The sequence below is a fragment of the Pongo pygmaeus genome, chromosome 8, assembly GCF_028885625.2.
Source record: "Pongo pygmaeus isolate AG05252 chromosome 8, NHGRI_mPonPyg2-v2.0_pri, whole genome shotgun sequence".
Taxonomy (NCBI): Eukaryota; Metazoa; Chordata; class Mammalia; order Primates; family Hominidae; genus Pongo; species Pongo pygmaeus.
In genome coordinates, this window is record NC_072381.2 from 96,586,356 (window position 1) to 96,603,189 (window position 16,834).

Below are 16,834 nucleotides of genomic sequence, written 5' to 3' on the forward strand. Positions count from 1 at the left end.
CATTCCTATACACAAATAATAGACAAACAGAGAGCCAAATCATGAGTGACCCCCATTCACAATTGCTGCAAAGATAATAAAATACCTAGCAATACAACTTACAAAGGATGTGAAGGACCTCTTCAAGGAAAACTACAAATCACTCCTCAAGGAAATAAGAAAGAACACAAACAAATGGAAAAACATTCCGTGCTCATGGATAGGAAGAATCAATATCGTGAAAATGGCCACACTGCCCAAAGTAATTTTTTATAGATTCAATGCTATCCCCATCAAGCTACCACTGACTTTCTTCACAGAATTAGAAAAAACTACTTTACATTTCATATGGAACCGAAAAAGAGCCCATATAGTCAAGACAATCCTAAGCAAAAAGAACAAAGCTGGAGGTATCATGCTACCTCACTTCAAACTACAAGGCTACAGTAACCAGAACAGCACAGTACTGGTACCAAAACAAAGGAACCAAAGGAACAGCATAGAGACCTCAGAAATAATGCCACAAATCTACAGTAATCTGATCTTTGACAAACCTGATAAAAACAAGCAATGGGGAAAGGATTCCCTATTTAATAAATGGTGCTGGGGAAACTGGCTAGTCATATGCAGAAAACTGAAACTGGACCCCTTCCTTACACCTCATACAAAAATTAACTCAAGATGGATTAAAAACTTATATGTAAACCCTAATACCATGAAAACTCTAGAAGAAAACCTAGGTAATACCATTCAGGACATAGGCGTGGGCAAAGACTTCATGACTAAAACACCAAAAACAATGGCAATAAAAGCCAGAATTGACAAATGGCATCTAATTAAACTAAAGAGCTTCTAAACAGTAGAAGAAACTATCATCAGAGTGAAGAGGCAACCTACAGAATGAGAGAAAATGTTTGCAATCTATCCATCTGACAAAGGGCTAATATCCAGAATCTACAAGGAAGTTAAACAGATTTACAAGAAAAAAACAACCCCATCAAAAAGTGGGCAAAGGATATGAACAGACACTTCCCAAAAGAAGACATTTATGCAGCCAACAAACATATGAAAAAAAGCTCATCATCACTGGTCATTAGAAAAATGCAAATCAAACCACAATGAGTTACCATCTCATGCCAGTTAGAATGGTGATCAGTAAAAAGTCAGGAAATAGATGCTGGAGAGGATGCAGAGAAATAGGAATGCTTTTACACTGTTGGTGGGAGTGTAAATTCAACCATTGTGGAAGATGGTGTGGTGATTCCTCAAGAATCTAGAACCAGAAATACCATTTAACTTAGCAATCCCATTACTGGGTTTTATCCCTTTACCACCCAAAGGATGATAAATCATTCTGCTATAAAGACACATGCACATGTATGTTTATGACAGTACTGTTCTCAATAGCAAAGACTGGGAACCAACCCAAATGCCCATCAATGATAGACTGGATAAAGAAAGTATGGCACATATGCACCATGTAATACTATGCAGCCATAAAGAAGGATGAGTTCATGTCCTTTGCAGGGACATGGACGAAGCTGGAAAGCATTATTCTCAGCAAACTATCACAGGAACAGAAAACCGAACACCACATGTTCTCACTCATAAGTGGGAGCTGAACAATGAGAACACAGGTACACGGGGAGGGGAACATCACACACTGGGGCCTTTCGGTGGATTGGGGCTAGGGGAGGGATAGCATTAGGAGAAATACTTAATGTAGATGACAGGTTGATGGGTGCAGGAAACCACCATGGCATATGTATACCTATGTAACAAACCTGCACGTTCTGCACATGTATTCCAGAACTTAAAGTATAATAATAAAAAAAAGACACAAATTCTTCTGCCCCACTCCAGACCTACTGAATCACAAAGTTTGGGGAGGGCCCAGTAGTCCATGTTTTAACAAGCTTTCCAGGTTATTCTGATTTACAGTAAAGTTTGGAAACCATTGCTGTTGTATAAAAAAATTAGCATGTTTATACTATCTTCTAATTTGGAAGTTTAAACCCCCACACTAATGAAATTTATCTTTGCTTATTAAAGTTGATGGTAGAGCCAAGGATAGATGCTTGAATAGGAGGATAGGTAAAGAAGGAAGGAAGACCTTATTAGCTATGTTACTTCTGTGACTATTAATATGCCTGTGTTTGCATAGTTGAAAATATATCCTGATTACATTACAGTAGAATTAAATTCTATATATGTATATTTCATTATTGTAGACCTTAAAATCTATAAGATATTAATCATCCTGTTGTTTTAGAAGTATTAATATTTGAGAAAATACAACAATCAAAGTAAAAAGCTTTGTAGATGGGCTCAACAACAGAATGGAGGGGATAGGAATCAATGAACTGGAAGACAGAACAATAGAAATTATCCAGTCTTAACAATAGAAAATAGACTGAAAAATCAACAGAATCTCAGGGACCTCAGATACTATAATAAAAGGTGTTACAGTCCTATTATCAGAGTCCCAGAAGGAGAGGAAAAGACAGTAGGGCTGAAAAAGTAACCAAGTAATGACTGAAAATTTTCTACATTTGGTGAAAGACATAAACCTGCAGATTCAAGAGGCTAAACAAACCGCATTCAGAAGAAATCCACAGCAAGAAACATCATAATTAAACTTGTCAAAACTGAAGACCAACAAAAAGATCTTGAAAGCAGCCAGGAAAAAATGACACATTAAAGAAAATGCTGTAGTTTGAGTATTTATTTCCACCAAAATTCATGTTGAAATATAATCCCCAGTGTAGCAGTGTTGAGAGGTGGGACCTTTAAGAGGTAATTGAGTCAGGAGGGCTCTGCTCTTTTGAATAGATTAATCCATTCATGGGTTAATGGATTCATGGGTTATCATGGGAATAGGACTGGTGGCTTTATGAGAAGAGGAGGAGATATTAGAGCTAGCATACTCAGCCCCCTCACCATGTGATGCCCTGCACCCCCTCAGGACTCTGCAGAGTCCCTGTTAGCAAGAAGGCCTTCACCAGATGCAGCACCTCAAAAAAAAAAGGCATTGAATTAACAGATTTCTCATCAGTAACCATGGAGGCCACCAGAAGGATATGCCACTAAATTTTTCAAGTGCTAAAAGGACTGTTAATGCAGAATCCTATACCTGATGAAAATATTTTTCAGGAATGGAGGGAAGGGAAATCAAGACATTTTCAGATGAAGAAAAACTAAGAATTTGTTGCCACTACATTTACTCTAAAAGAATAAAGGAGTTCTCTAAACAGAAAGGAAACAAAAGAAGGAAACTTGAGATGTGAGGAAAGGGGAAAGAAGGTGATAAACAGAAGTATGGATAAATACAATAGACTTTTCTTCTCCTCTTAGGTTTTCTAAATTATATTTGGTAGTTGCAACAAAAATTATAACGCCAATGTGGTTCTAAATGTATGTAAAGGAAATACTTAAGAAAATTATGGCTGAGTGCAGTGACTCACACCTGTAATCCCAGTGTTTTGGGAGGCCAAGACAGGAGGATGGCCTGAGGCCAAGAGTTTGAGACAGGCTTGGGGAACATAGCAAGACTTTGTCTCCATAAAAAATTTAAAAATTAGTCAGGCTTTTGGTGCATGCCTGTAGTCCTAGCTACTCAGGAGGCTGACATGGGAAAATCACTTGAGCCCAGATGTTTGAGGCTGCAGTTAGCTATGGTCACACTACCACACCCCATCCTGAGTGAAAGAGCAAGACCGTGTCACACACACAAAAAGAAAATTATAAACGGGATGGTAAAGGAGGTAGGATTTCTGCACTTCATTCCAACTGGTAAAATGACGATATGAGTAGCATGTGATAAATTAGTATATGTAATGTAATATCTAGAGAAACCTCTCAGAAACACTATATATAAATCAAAAGAGAATTCTAAAACATGTTTAACCTGCAGAAAGGCAGGGAAAATAACAGAAATGATAAGCAGAGAGAACACATAAAAAATAAAATCACAGACTTAAGCTCTACCTTATTAAAAATTACATTAAATGTAAATGGTCTAAATAAAAGATATTGTCAGAGTAAACAAAAAACATGACCCAACTGTTTTCTATTTATAAGAAATTCGCTTCAATATAACAGTATAAGCAAGTTGGAAGTAAATGGATAGAGGAAGACATTTTATGCAAACATCAATTGAAGGAAACAGAAATGACTGCATTAATATCAGATAAAGGGGACTTAGAACAAAGAAAATTCATGGAGACAGAGGGGAACATTATGTAATGATAAAAGGGATAATCACCCAAAATATATAGTCATCACAAGTGTGTACGCACCAAACAGCAGAGCTGTAAAAACTGCGGGAGAAAAACTGGTAGACCTGAACCCAGAAACAAAAAAATCCACAATTAGGTATTGAAGTCTCCAACTGTAAGTGTATATTTGATAGAACTAGCTAGAAAATCAACAAGTATGTAGAATATAGAATAACTCAGTGCCACCATCAACCAACAGCACATTTACAGCACGCTGTACCCAACAACAGAATACACGTGGCATTTCAAGTGCCAGTGGGACATATAGCAAAATGGATCATATTCTGGGCCATAAAACAACTGAAATTTTAAAGAATTGAGATAATGTAAAGTGTGTTTTCTGACTGTAGTCAAATTAGAAATCAGTAACAGAAAATAACAGGAGCATCTCCAAAATACTTGGAAATTAAACAACTTCCAAATAATTCATTGGTCAAAGATGAAGTCTCAAGGGAGGTTAAAAAATCGATGAGATGGAATGAAAATAAAAACATAATACAACATATCAAAAGTTGTGGGATACTGCTATAGCAGTGCTGAGAGGGAAATTTATAGCAGTCATGCATACATTAGAAAGGTGGAAAGTGTCTTTTTTTTTTTAATGCTTTAAGTTCTAGGGTACATGTGCACAACGTGCAGGTTTGTTACATATGTATACATGTGCCATGTTGGTGTGCTGCACCCATTAACTCGTCACTGACATTAGGTATATCTCCTAATGCTATACCTCCCCCCTCCCTCCACCCAACAACAGGCCCCAGTGTGTGATGTTCCCCTTCCTGTGTCCAAGTGTTCTCATTGTTCAATTCCCACCTATGAGTGAGAACATGCGGTGTTTGGTTTTTTGTCCTTGCGATAGTTTGCTCAGAATGATGGTTTCCAGCTTCATCCATGTCCCTACAAAGGACATGAACTCATCATTTTTTATGGCTGCATAATATTCCATGGTGTATATGTGCCACATTTTCTTAATCCAGTCTATCATTGATGGACATTTGGGTTAGTTCCAAGTCTTAGCTATTGTGAATAGTGCCGCAATAAACATACATGTGCATGTGTCTTTATAGCAGCATGATTTAAAATCCTTTGGATATATACCCAGTAATGGGATGGCTGGGTCAAATGGCATTTCTAGTTCTAGATCCTTGAGGAATCGCCACACTGACTTCCACAATGGTTGAACTAGTTTACAGTCCCACCAACAGTGTAAAAGTGTTCCTATTTCTCCACATCCTCTCCAGCACCTGTTGTTCCCTGACTTTTTAGTGATCACCATTCTAACTGGGTGTGAGATGGTATCTCATTGTGGTTTTGATTTGCATTTCTCTGATGGCCAATGATGATGAGTATTTTTTCATGTGTCTGTTGGCTGCATAAATGTCTTCTTTTGAGAAATGTTTGTTCATATCCTTCACCCACTTGTTGATGGGGTTGTTTGTTTTTTTCTTGTAAATGTGTTTGAGTTCTTTGTAGATTGTGGATATGAGCCCTTTGTCAGATGAGTAGATTGCAAAAATGTTCTCCCATTCTGTAGGTTGCCTGTTCACTCTGATGGTAGTTTCTTTTGCTGTGCAGAAGCTCTTTAGTTTAATTAGACCCCATTTGTCACTTTTGGCTTTTGTTGCCATTGCTTTTGGTATTTTAGACATGAAGTCCTTGCCCATGCCTATGTCCTGAATGGTATTGCCTAGGTGTTCTTCTAGGGTTTTTATGGTTTTAGGTCTAACATTTAAGTCTTTAATCCACCTTAATTAATTTTTGTATAAGGTGTAAGGAAGGGATCCAGTTTCAGCTTTCTACATATGGCTAGCCAGTTTTCCCAGCACCATTTATTAAATAGGGGATCCTTTCCCCATTTCTTGTTTTTGTCAGGTTTGTCAAAGATCAGATGGTTGTAGATGTGTAGTATTATTTCTGAGGGCTTTGTTCTGTTCCGTTGGTCTATGTCTCTGTTTTGGTACCAGTACCATGCTGTTTTGGTTACTGTAGCCTTGTAGTATAGTTTGAAGTCAGGTAGTGTGATGCCTCCAGCTTTGTTCTTTTGGCTTAGGATTGACTTGGCAATGCAGGCTGTTTTTTGGTTCCATATGAACTTTAAAGTAGTTTTTTCCAATTCTGTGAAGAAAGCCATTGGTAGCTTGATGGGGTTGGCATTGAATCTATAAATTACCTTGGGCAATATGGCCATTTTCACAATATTGATTCTTCCTATCCATGAGCATGGAATATTCTTCCATTTGTTTATGTCCTCTCTTATTTCATTGAGCAGTGGTTTGTAGTTCTCCTTGAAGAGTTCCTTCACATCCCTTGTAAGCTGGATTCCTAGGTATTTTATTCTCTTTGAAGCAATTGTGAATGGGGAGTTCACTCATGATTTGGCTCTCTGTTTGTCTGTTATTGGTGTATAAGAATGCTCGTGATTTCTGCACATTGATTTTTGTATTCTGAGACTTTGCTGAAGTTGCTTATCAGCTTAAGGAGATTTTGGGTTGAGACAATGGGGTTTTCTAGATATACAATCATGTCATCTGCAAACACGGACAATTTGACTTCTTCTTTTCCTAATTGAATATGCTGTATTTTTTTCTCCTGCCTGATTGCCCTGGCCAGAACTTCCAACACTATGTTGAATGGGAGTGGTGAGAGAAGGCATCCCTGTCTTGTGCCAGTTTTCAAAGGGAATGCTTCCAGTTTTTGCCCATTCAGTATGATATTGGCTGTGGGTTTGTCATAAATAGCTCTTATTATTTTGAGATACGTCGAAAAGGGGGAAAGTTTCAAAACAAATATCTAAGCCTTTAAGTCACGGATGTAGGAAAAGAAGAGAAAATCAACCCAAAGCAAGCAGGAAGGAGGAAATATAAAATCAGTGAAACTGAAAACAGAAAAATTGAGAAAATCAATGAAACAAAGAGATGGCTCTTTGACAAGATCAATAAAATTGATAAACCTCTAGGAAGACTGACAGAAAAAGATAATCAGTATCATAAATGAAATAGGAGATATTACAACAGGCCCTGTAAGCATCAGAAAAAATAATAAGGGAATACTACAAGCAACTCTACACACATAAATTATAGATGAAGTGGACCATTTCTCAAAAAACAAAAGCTATTGCAGCTCATCCAGTTTGAAATAGTTAATTTGCCTAGTTTTATAACCACTAAGGATTTCTAGTTTTAAAACTTTAAAAAAGGAATATTCACGTCCGGATGGTCTCACAGGAGAATTCTACCAAATGTTTAAAGAATTAACACCATTTCTGTACAGTGTGTACCAGAAAATAGACGAAAAGGGAACACTTCTTTTTCGTTTTACAAAGCTGGTATTACATTGATAACAAAACCAGACAAAAATAGTTTAAAAAAAATAAAAGAAAAAGAAAATTACAGACCAATATCCCTCATGAATATAGATGGCAGAAGTCCTTTACAAAATATTAGCAAATAAAATTCAGCAATATGTAAAAAGAGTTATACACCATGACCAAAAGGTCACTCCAGGGATGCTAGATGGTTCAGTTTTAAAAATATCAATTAATGTAATCCACCATACTAACATGCTTAAGAAGGATTCCATGCAGTAAAATAATTTGAAAAAATCCAACACCTATTCATAATGAAAAAAATTGAAACTCCCAGAAAAATAGGAAAAGAGACTATTTTCTTTTACTTGATAAACAGCATCTAGAAAAAACCTGCAATTAACATTTTATGTAGTTGTGAAAGACTGAATGCTTTTACCTTAAGTTTGGGAACAAGGCAAGGATGTCTGCTCTCAGCACTCTTATTCAACATGGTAAGAATCAAAGGGAGTACCCTTATATTGGTAAAGCTTACCCTTTTTCTTAATGGCTAAAGACTTAGTGCTTTCCCTTTTAATAGTGGGAATAATGCAAGGATGTTTGCTCTTACTCTTATTCATCTCAGTGCTGCAAATTTTAGCCAATACAAGAAGGCAAAAAGAAGAAAAAAGACATACAGATTAGAAAATAAGAAATAAAACTTTCCCTATTTGCAGATGGCATAATTGTCTATGCAAAAAAAAAAAAAACCATGAAATCTCAAAAAAAAAAAAACCTTCCTAGAATTAATAAATGAGTTCAGTAAGGTTGAAGAATACAAGATAAACATACAAAAATCAGTTATATTTCTTTATGTTAACAGTGAACACATGGACACTAAAATAAAAATGCATGTCATTTGTAATCACTTAAAAAAGAATAAATGATTTAAATCTAGCAAACATTACAGAATATGTATGCTTAGAATTATACCATGCTGGTGAAAGAAATTAAGATCTAAGTAAGTGTAAAGGCATACTGTGTTCATGGATTAGAACACTTACTGTAGTAAAGATGCCAATTCTCCCCCAATTGATACAAAAAGGAATTTTATGCATTTCCTGTCAAAATTCCCGTATGTTTTTTGTTGTTGATATAGATAAGATTATTTTCAAATTTACCTGGAAAGGCAGAAGAACTGGAATGGGTAAAACTGTTTTTTAAAAGAAGAATAAAGTTGAAAGAATCAGTCTACCTGGTTTTTATTATATAGCTACAATAATCATACTGAGATAACCGTGGAGGAAGAGATACAAGGATTGATAGAATAGAGGGCCCAGAAATAGATCTACACAAATATGCCCAGTTGTAATTTGACAGAGGTGCAAAAGCAATTCAGTGGAGGAAAAATAACCTTTTCAATAAATGGTGCCAGAGTGATTGGACATCTATAGACCAAAAATAATAAACATTAACCCCAAACTCACACCTTATACAAAAATTAAGTTAAAATGGATAGTGGACTTAAATGTTAAATTATTGGACTTTTAGAAAAAAAATAAAACGATCTTTGGGCTCTAGAACTAGAAAATAGTTATTAGACTTGACACCAAAAGTACAATCCATAAGAGAAAAATTTATCAATTTGACTTCATCAAAATTTAAAAGTTTTGCCCTGAGAAAGACCCTGTGCAGAGGATGAAAAGACAGGCTACAAAGTGGAGAAAACATTTGCAAACTATTTTAGTGACAAGGGACTGTTATCGAAACTGTATAAGGAACTTTCAGTACTTAACAGCAAAAAAGTAATCCAGTTAGAACACAGGCAAAAGATGTAAAGAGACATTTCACTGAAGAAGATATATGGATGGAAAATAAGCACATTAAAAGCTGTTCAACTTCATTAACCGTTAGGAAAATGAAAATTAAAATCACACAGAAGTATTACACAACTATCAAAAATAGTGACAACACCAAGTGCTGGTGAGTATGTAGAGAAACTGGATCACTAATATATTGCTGGTGGGAATGTGAAATGGTACAGCCACTCTGGAAAACAAGTTTGGCAGTCTATTAAAAAACTAAACATGCAACTGCCATATATTTACCTCAAAGAAATGAGGAATTATTTTACCCAATAACCTCTACACAAATGTTTCTAGCAGCTTTATTTACAATAACCTAAAAATAGATGTCCTTCAGTGGTTGAATAGTTAACCATATAGCGGTACACCCAAATAGTGGAATACTATTCAGCAATAAAAATGAATGAACTAATGCAACAACTTGGATGAATCTCCAGAAAATTATGCTAACTAAAAGCCAGTATGAAAAGGTTACATAGGTGTGATTTCTTTCATATAACGTTCTTGAAATGACAACATTTTATAAGTGGAGAATCCACAGAAAAGGCCTTTGACAAAATTCAACAACCCTTCATGCTAAAAACTCTCAATAAATTAGGAATTGATGGGACGTATCTCAAAATAATAAGAGCTATTTATGACAAACCCACAGCCAATATCATACTGAATGGGCAAAAACTGGAAGCATTCCCTTTGAAAACTGGCACAAGACAGGGATGCCCTCTCTCACCACTTCTATTCAACATAGTGTTGGAAGTTCTGGCCAGGGCAATTAGGCAGGAGAAGGAAATCAAGGGTATTCAATTAGGAAAAGAAGTCAAATTGTCCCTGTTTGCAGATGACATGATAGTATATCTAGAAAACCCCATTGTCTCAGCCCAAAATCTCCTTAAGCTGATAAGCAACTTCAGCAAAGTCTCAGGATACAAAATCAATGTGCAAAAATCACAAGCATTCTTATACATCAATAACAGACAAACAGAGAGCCAAATCATGAGTGAACTCCCATTCACAATTGCTTCAAAGAGAATAAAATACCTAGGAATCCAACTTACAAGGGATGTGAAAGACCTCTTCAAGGAGAACTACAAACCACTGCTCAAGGAAATAAAAGAGGATACAAACAAATGGAAGAACATTCCATGCTCATGGGTAGGAAGAATCAATATCATGAAAATGGCCATCCTTCCCAAGGTAATTTACAGATTCAATGCCATCCCCATCAAGCTACCAATGACTTTCTTCACAGAATTGGAAAAAACTACTTTAAAGTTCATATGGAACCAAAAAAGAGCCCGCATCGCCAAGTCAGTCCTAAGCCAAAAGAACAAAGCTGGAGGCATCACACTACCTGACTTCAAACTATACTACAAGGCTACAGTAACCAAAACAGCATGGTACTGGTACCAAAACAGAGATATAGATCAATGGAACAGAACAGAGCTGTCAGAAATAATGCCACATATCTACAAGTATCTCATCTTTGACAAACCTGACAAAAACAAGAAATGGGGAAAGGATTCCCTATTTAATAAATGGTGCTGGGAAAACTGGCTAGCCATATGTAGAAAGCTGAAACTGGATCCCTTTCTTACACCTTATACAAAAATCAATTCAAGATGGATTAAAGACTTAAATGTTAGACCTAAAACCATAAAAACCCTAGAAGAAAACCTAGGCATTACCATTCAGGACATAGGCATGGGCAAGGACTTCATGTCTAAAACACCAAAAGCAATGGCAACAAAAGCCAAAATTGACAAATGGGATCTAATTAAACTCAAGAGCTTCTGCACAGCAAAAGAAACTACCATCAGAGTGAACAGGCAACCTACAAAATGGGAGAAAATTTTCGCAACCTACTCATCTGACAAAGGGCTAATATCCAGAATCTACAATGAACTCCAACAAATTTACAAGAAAAAAACAAACAATCCCATCAAAAAGTGGGCGAAGGACATGAACAGACACTTCTCAAAAGAAGACATTTATGCAGCCAAAAAACACATGAAAAAATGCTCACCGTCACTGGCCATCAGAGAAATGCAAATCAAAACCACAATGAGATACCATCTCACGCCAGTTAGAATGGCAATCATTCAAAAGTCAGGAAACAACAGGTGCTGGAGAGGATGTGGAGAAATAGGAACACTTTTACACTGTTGGTGGGACTGTAAACTAGTTCAACCCTTGTGGAAGTCAGTGTGGCGATTCCTCAGGGATCTAGAACTAGAAATTCCATTCGACCCAGCCATCCCATTACTGGGTATATACCCAAAGGACTATAAATCATGCTGCTATAAAGACACATGCACACGTATGTTTATTGCTGCATTATTCACAGTAGCAAAGACTTGGAACCAACCCAAATGTCCAACAATGATAGACTGGATTAAGAAAATGTGGCACATATACACCATGGAATACTATGCAGCCATAAAAAATGATGAGTTCACGTCCTTTGTAGGGACATGGATGAAATTGGAAATCATCATTCTCAGTAAACTATCGCAAGAACAAAAAACCAAACACCGCATATTCTCACTCATAGGTGGGAATTGAACAATGAGAACACATGGACACAGGAAGGGGAACATCACACTCTGGGGACTGTTGTGGGGTGGGGGGAGGGGGGAGGGATAGCATTGGGAGATATACCTAATGCTAGATGACGAGTTGGTGGGTGCAGCGCACCAGCATGGCACATGTATACATATGTAACTTACCTGCACATTGTGCACATGTACCATAAAACCTAAAGTATAATAATAATAATAATAATAAAAGAAAAAAAAAAAAAAAAAAAGTGGAGAATCCAATAATGTACTTTTCTGTTTCCAGAAATAAAAATTAAAAGACTTATAGAGGATGTAAGTGCATATACAGTCATGACATTTCAGTCAAGAATAGACCACATGTACGACAGTGGTCCCCTAGATTATAATACTATATTTTTACTATACCTTTTCTGTGTTTACATATGTTTAAATAAACAAATGCTTATCATTGTATTACAGTTGTCTACAGTATTCAGTACAACAAAATGCTATACAGATATGTAGCCTGGGAGCAATAGGCTATATTATATAGCCTAGGTGTGTAGTGTGTAGTAGGGTATACCATCTAGGTTTGTGTAAGTACATTGTATGATCTTCACACAGTGACAAAATTGCCTACCGGCATGTTTCTTAGAATGTGTCTCCATCATTAAGCAATGTGTGACTGTGTTCAAAAAGCTAATAAACATTAAAAACATTGAGCCTCATTGAAATATCCCCGGAAAGATGACTTTTGGGAAGACGGGAGAGGAAAGAAATGCTAAATTACATTAACAAACAATTTTGAGGGGGAAGGGAAAAAGGGAAGAAGCTCTATATTAAGTATGCACATCCATGTAAGATACAGCCTAATATGTGTTGTGAGTGAAGTGGGGGAATAAGCCCTCCAGTAAATGTCCTTCACTATGGTTGGTTTTTCTTTAATCTCAAAGTGAATGTAATACAAAATAATTCATTTGTTTTCTGTTCATGTTGAATTAATCTCGTATTTTATAATTTTGAAAAGTTTAATGATTCATTATTTTGAATGTGTTTTTATACTTCACAGTGAGAGACCAACCACCAATTTGCCTTGATGTTAGACAAAAACAGCGTACATCTATGGATGCATCATCATCCGAAATGAAGGCCCCGGTCCTTCCAGAACCTATTCATCCTATCCAGCCCAAAACTGTGAAAGACTTTCAGTAAGTTTCAGCTCACCATTATATGTAAATGTATAGTCATCTGCATGTCAGCACTTCACATAATTTAATATCTTTATTTGAGAAATTAATTTAACTTTTGGATCATTATAAGGTATTAGCCAAGAGGACCTCAAAAGACTATATGTCTCAAGTTGAAGGTGAAAGAAAACAAATATATAAATAACAGGAAGAGTTAGATAGGCTGCAGCAAAATAAAGGAAACATTAAGTAAGAGTCTATGAGTCAAAACAGGCAAAAAGAGATAAAGGTGGTAATTAAATAATGGACTGTTACCATTTTTAAAAATAAGAGTTCATTTATGATGTGACACATACTATAAAAGTTATGTCACCATTCAAACAATCCAGATGCATATTTGAAGGACTAAGTGGGAATGATAAAGATAGAATGTAAACAAAGTCTCCAGAAGTTTAGCTGTGAAAGGAAGGAAAGAGCAATAATTGAGAGACATGTTAAGGATGATCTTTTTTAAAAATAAGTAAATGGGAAAGTTGAAGCTAGATTAATATCTTAATCCAATTATGAATTATAAATCCATAAACTATATTAACTGGGACATATTTCTTTATTTGGTTTCAGTATTTCGTATTGCATGTTTGGTGACATTTATTAAAAAGTAATACTAGTTTATCTGAATAACATTTTATATGTATATACGGTTAATGTGTTTTCATTTTAGGGAAGATGTAGAAAAAGTTAAGTCATCAGGAGATTGGAAAGCAGTACATGATTTTTATCTAACAACATTTGATTCTTTCCCAGAATTAAATGCTGCATTTAAGGTAATTATACATAAAACACACTTTTCATTTCACTTTTAGTTTTAAATTTTCCAAAAATTATAAATTTACCTCATTTTCTACCTAATATTGATTTAAACATGCATATATTATGTATTGATTTCAGAAATTATACAATACATACAATTATGTAATATTTTAAATATTATATAAGTATATGGGCTTTTTTGGGGGGAGTTGTTTTGTTTTGTTTTGAGATAGAGTCTCACTCTGTTGCCCAGGCTGGAATGCAGTGGTGCAGTCTCAGCTCACTGCAACCTCTGCCTCCCGGGTTCATGCAATTCTTGTGCCTCAGCCTCCTGAGTAGCTGGGATTACAGGTGCCTGCCACCACACCCGGCTAACTTTTGTATTTTTAGTAGAAACGGGGTTTCACCATGTTTGCCAGGCTGGTCTCGAACTCCCGACCTCAGGTGATCCTCCCATGTCAGCCTCCCAAAGTGCCGGGATTACAGATATAAGACACCACACCCAGCCCTTAAATGTTGTTTTTACTTGCTCTAATGTTCATGTTTAACTCCATTCCTTCACTTTTAAAAAAGAAAGTTATTAAAATAATCTTTGTATATTTCTTTTTATTTTCAGAAATTTTGCCCTAACAGTTCTTTTTTATTATCAGACTAAAAAATAATCAAAATTATGAAGGAATAATAGTGTGGTTCAAATTTTACTAAGAGTAGTCTTTAAAATGTTGAATATACTTAATTCTTAAATTGAATTTGCAGAAAGATGCCACTGCCTCATTTAACACCATTGAAGACTCTGGGATTAATGCTAAGTTTGTGAATGCTGTGTATGATACCTTACTTAATACTGTAAGTATTATGACATGCAAGTAATATTATTCTGTGTCTCTTCTGTATTTCAAAAGCAGCCACACAAATATTGTAAAAATCACCTTATAATTACCTTAGAAACTCTGATACAATTTTATAGTAAATGTAGCTGGAATTCTCATAAAGTTAGATTATTTTATTCTTTTATTTTTTAATTATGAATTAAGCAGCAAATACTTTTACATCCAATCCTTTTTTAGAAAGACTTGCTAAAATCATGCTTTACTTAGCAAAAGGAGGTAAGTTATTTAATTATATTGGAATTGCACTGAATCTGTAGATCAGTGGTTCTTAAACATTAGCCTGTATCAGAATCACAAGAAGGGCTTGTTAAAATACAGAATTTCAGATTCAGTAGGTCTTGGGCGAAGCCCAAGAATTTTCATTTGTAACAAGTTCCCAGGATATGTTGATTTATGAGTTCATTTATGATGTGACACATACTATAAAAGTTATGTCACCATTCAAAAAATCCAGATGCATATTTGAAGGACTAAGTGGGAATGATAAAGACAGAATGTAAACAAAGTCTCCAGAAGTTTAGCTATGAAGGGAAGGAAAGAGTGATAATTGAAAGAGACATGTTAAGAATGACCACATTTTGAGAACCATACTGCTATAGATCAATTTGTGAAAAATTGACATCTTTTCAATCCATAAGCATACTGTATCCTTTTAGGTACCTAGGTCTTCTTTAATTTCTCTTGGTAATGTTTCATAGTTTTCTGGGTAGAGATGTTACACATTTCTCATTACATGTATTTGTAGGTACTTTATGTTTTTTGATCCTATTATAATTTTATTTTCCAATTGTGACTAATATATGGAAATACTTTCATATATTTATCTTTATCTAAATACAGTTGACCCTTGAACAATGTGAGGGTTAGGGGAGCTAACCCCCTATGCAGTAAAAAAAAAAAAAAATCTGTGTATAACTTTTGACTCCCCAGAAGCTTAACTACTAATAACCTATTGTTGACCAGAAGTCTTACTGATAACATAAACAGTCAATTAACATATATTTTATCTTATATGTATTATATACTGTATTGTTACAATAAAGTAAGCTAAGGAAAAGGCAATGTTATTAAGAAAAAATAAGGAAGATAAAATATATTTACTATCTATTAAGTGCAAGTGGACTATCATAAAGGTCTTCATCCTTATTGAGTAGGCTGAGGAAGAGGAGGGGTTGGTCTTGCTGTCTCAGGTGGCAGAGGTGAAAGAAAATAATGTATATAAGCAGACTTGCACAATTCAAACCTGTATTCAAGAGTCAACTGTACTTTGCTATATTCATCCATTAATTCTAATAGTGCATCAGTAAATTAACTTGGATTTTCTGTGTACACAATCTTGTCATTTGTGAAAAAGGAGAGTTTTATCTCCTTCTAATCCTGTATCTTATATGGCTGTATGTATGTGTTTGCATTGACTGGGACCTCTTTCACAATTGTGAATAAAAGAAGTAATAGACCTCTTTGTCTTATTCCCAATCTGAGTACTTCACTATTAAATATAAACATCCTTTGTCATTGGAGAAATGAAAATAACATTACGTATCCATCAAAATTAATAAAATTGTTTCAAAAACCTTACCAAGTATTGGCAATATTGTGGAACAGTTGGAACTTTCATCCCTTGATGATGTAAGTATAAATTGGTACAACCACTTTGGAAAAATACTTGGCATGATCTCCTAACATGAAGCATATGCATATTCTGTAACCCAACAATTCCATTCCTAGGTACACTTCTCTGAACTTGATTTTTTTTTTTGATATTTTAATTTCTTTTGAATTTAAGTCGTTTTTTGCAAACTAAGAAACAGAATTAACCTAAGGCAATCTAGTCCTTGAGGGTTCCAGGCTGAGTCTTAGATCTTCAGCAGAATGACATCATAATACAAGGTGCTAGCAATAGGGTGTAAATTCTAAATGATAACCACTTCCCTACATTTTTTATTAGGAAACAGCCAAAAGCCCAATTCTTAAAGGGATGACATACAAAACATCCTAATCTACAA

General features: G+C 35.4%; 1 protein-coding gene across 3 annotated transcripts in view; it reads left to right on the forward strand.

Annotated features, from left to right (window-relative positions):
- The window catches only part of HECTD2 (HECT domain E3 ubiquitin protein ligase 2), a 99,266-nt gene that overhangs the window by 36,325 nt on the left and 46,107 nt on the right, over positions 1–16,834 (forward strand). For all 3 annotated transcript variants that reach the window (XM_063669983.1, XM_054435595.2, XM_054435596.2), the window contains exons 3-5: positions 13,011–13,149; positions 13,850–13,952; positions 14,695–14,784. In XM_063669983.1, the coding sequence (XP_063526053.1) occupies positions 13,064–13,149; positions 13,850–13,952; positions 14,695–14,784 (279 nt within the window). In that variant the 5' untranslated portion in view covers positions 13,011–13,063. The remainder of the gene's footprint in view (positions 1–13,010; positions 13,150–13,849; positions 13,953–14,694; positions 14,785–16,834) is intronic.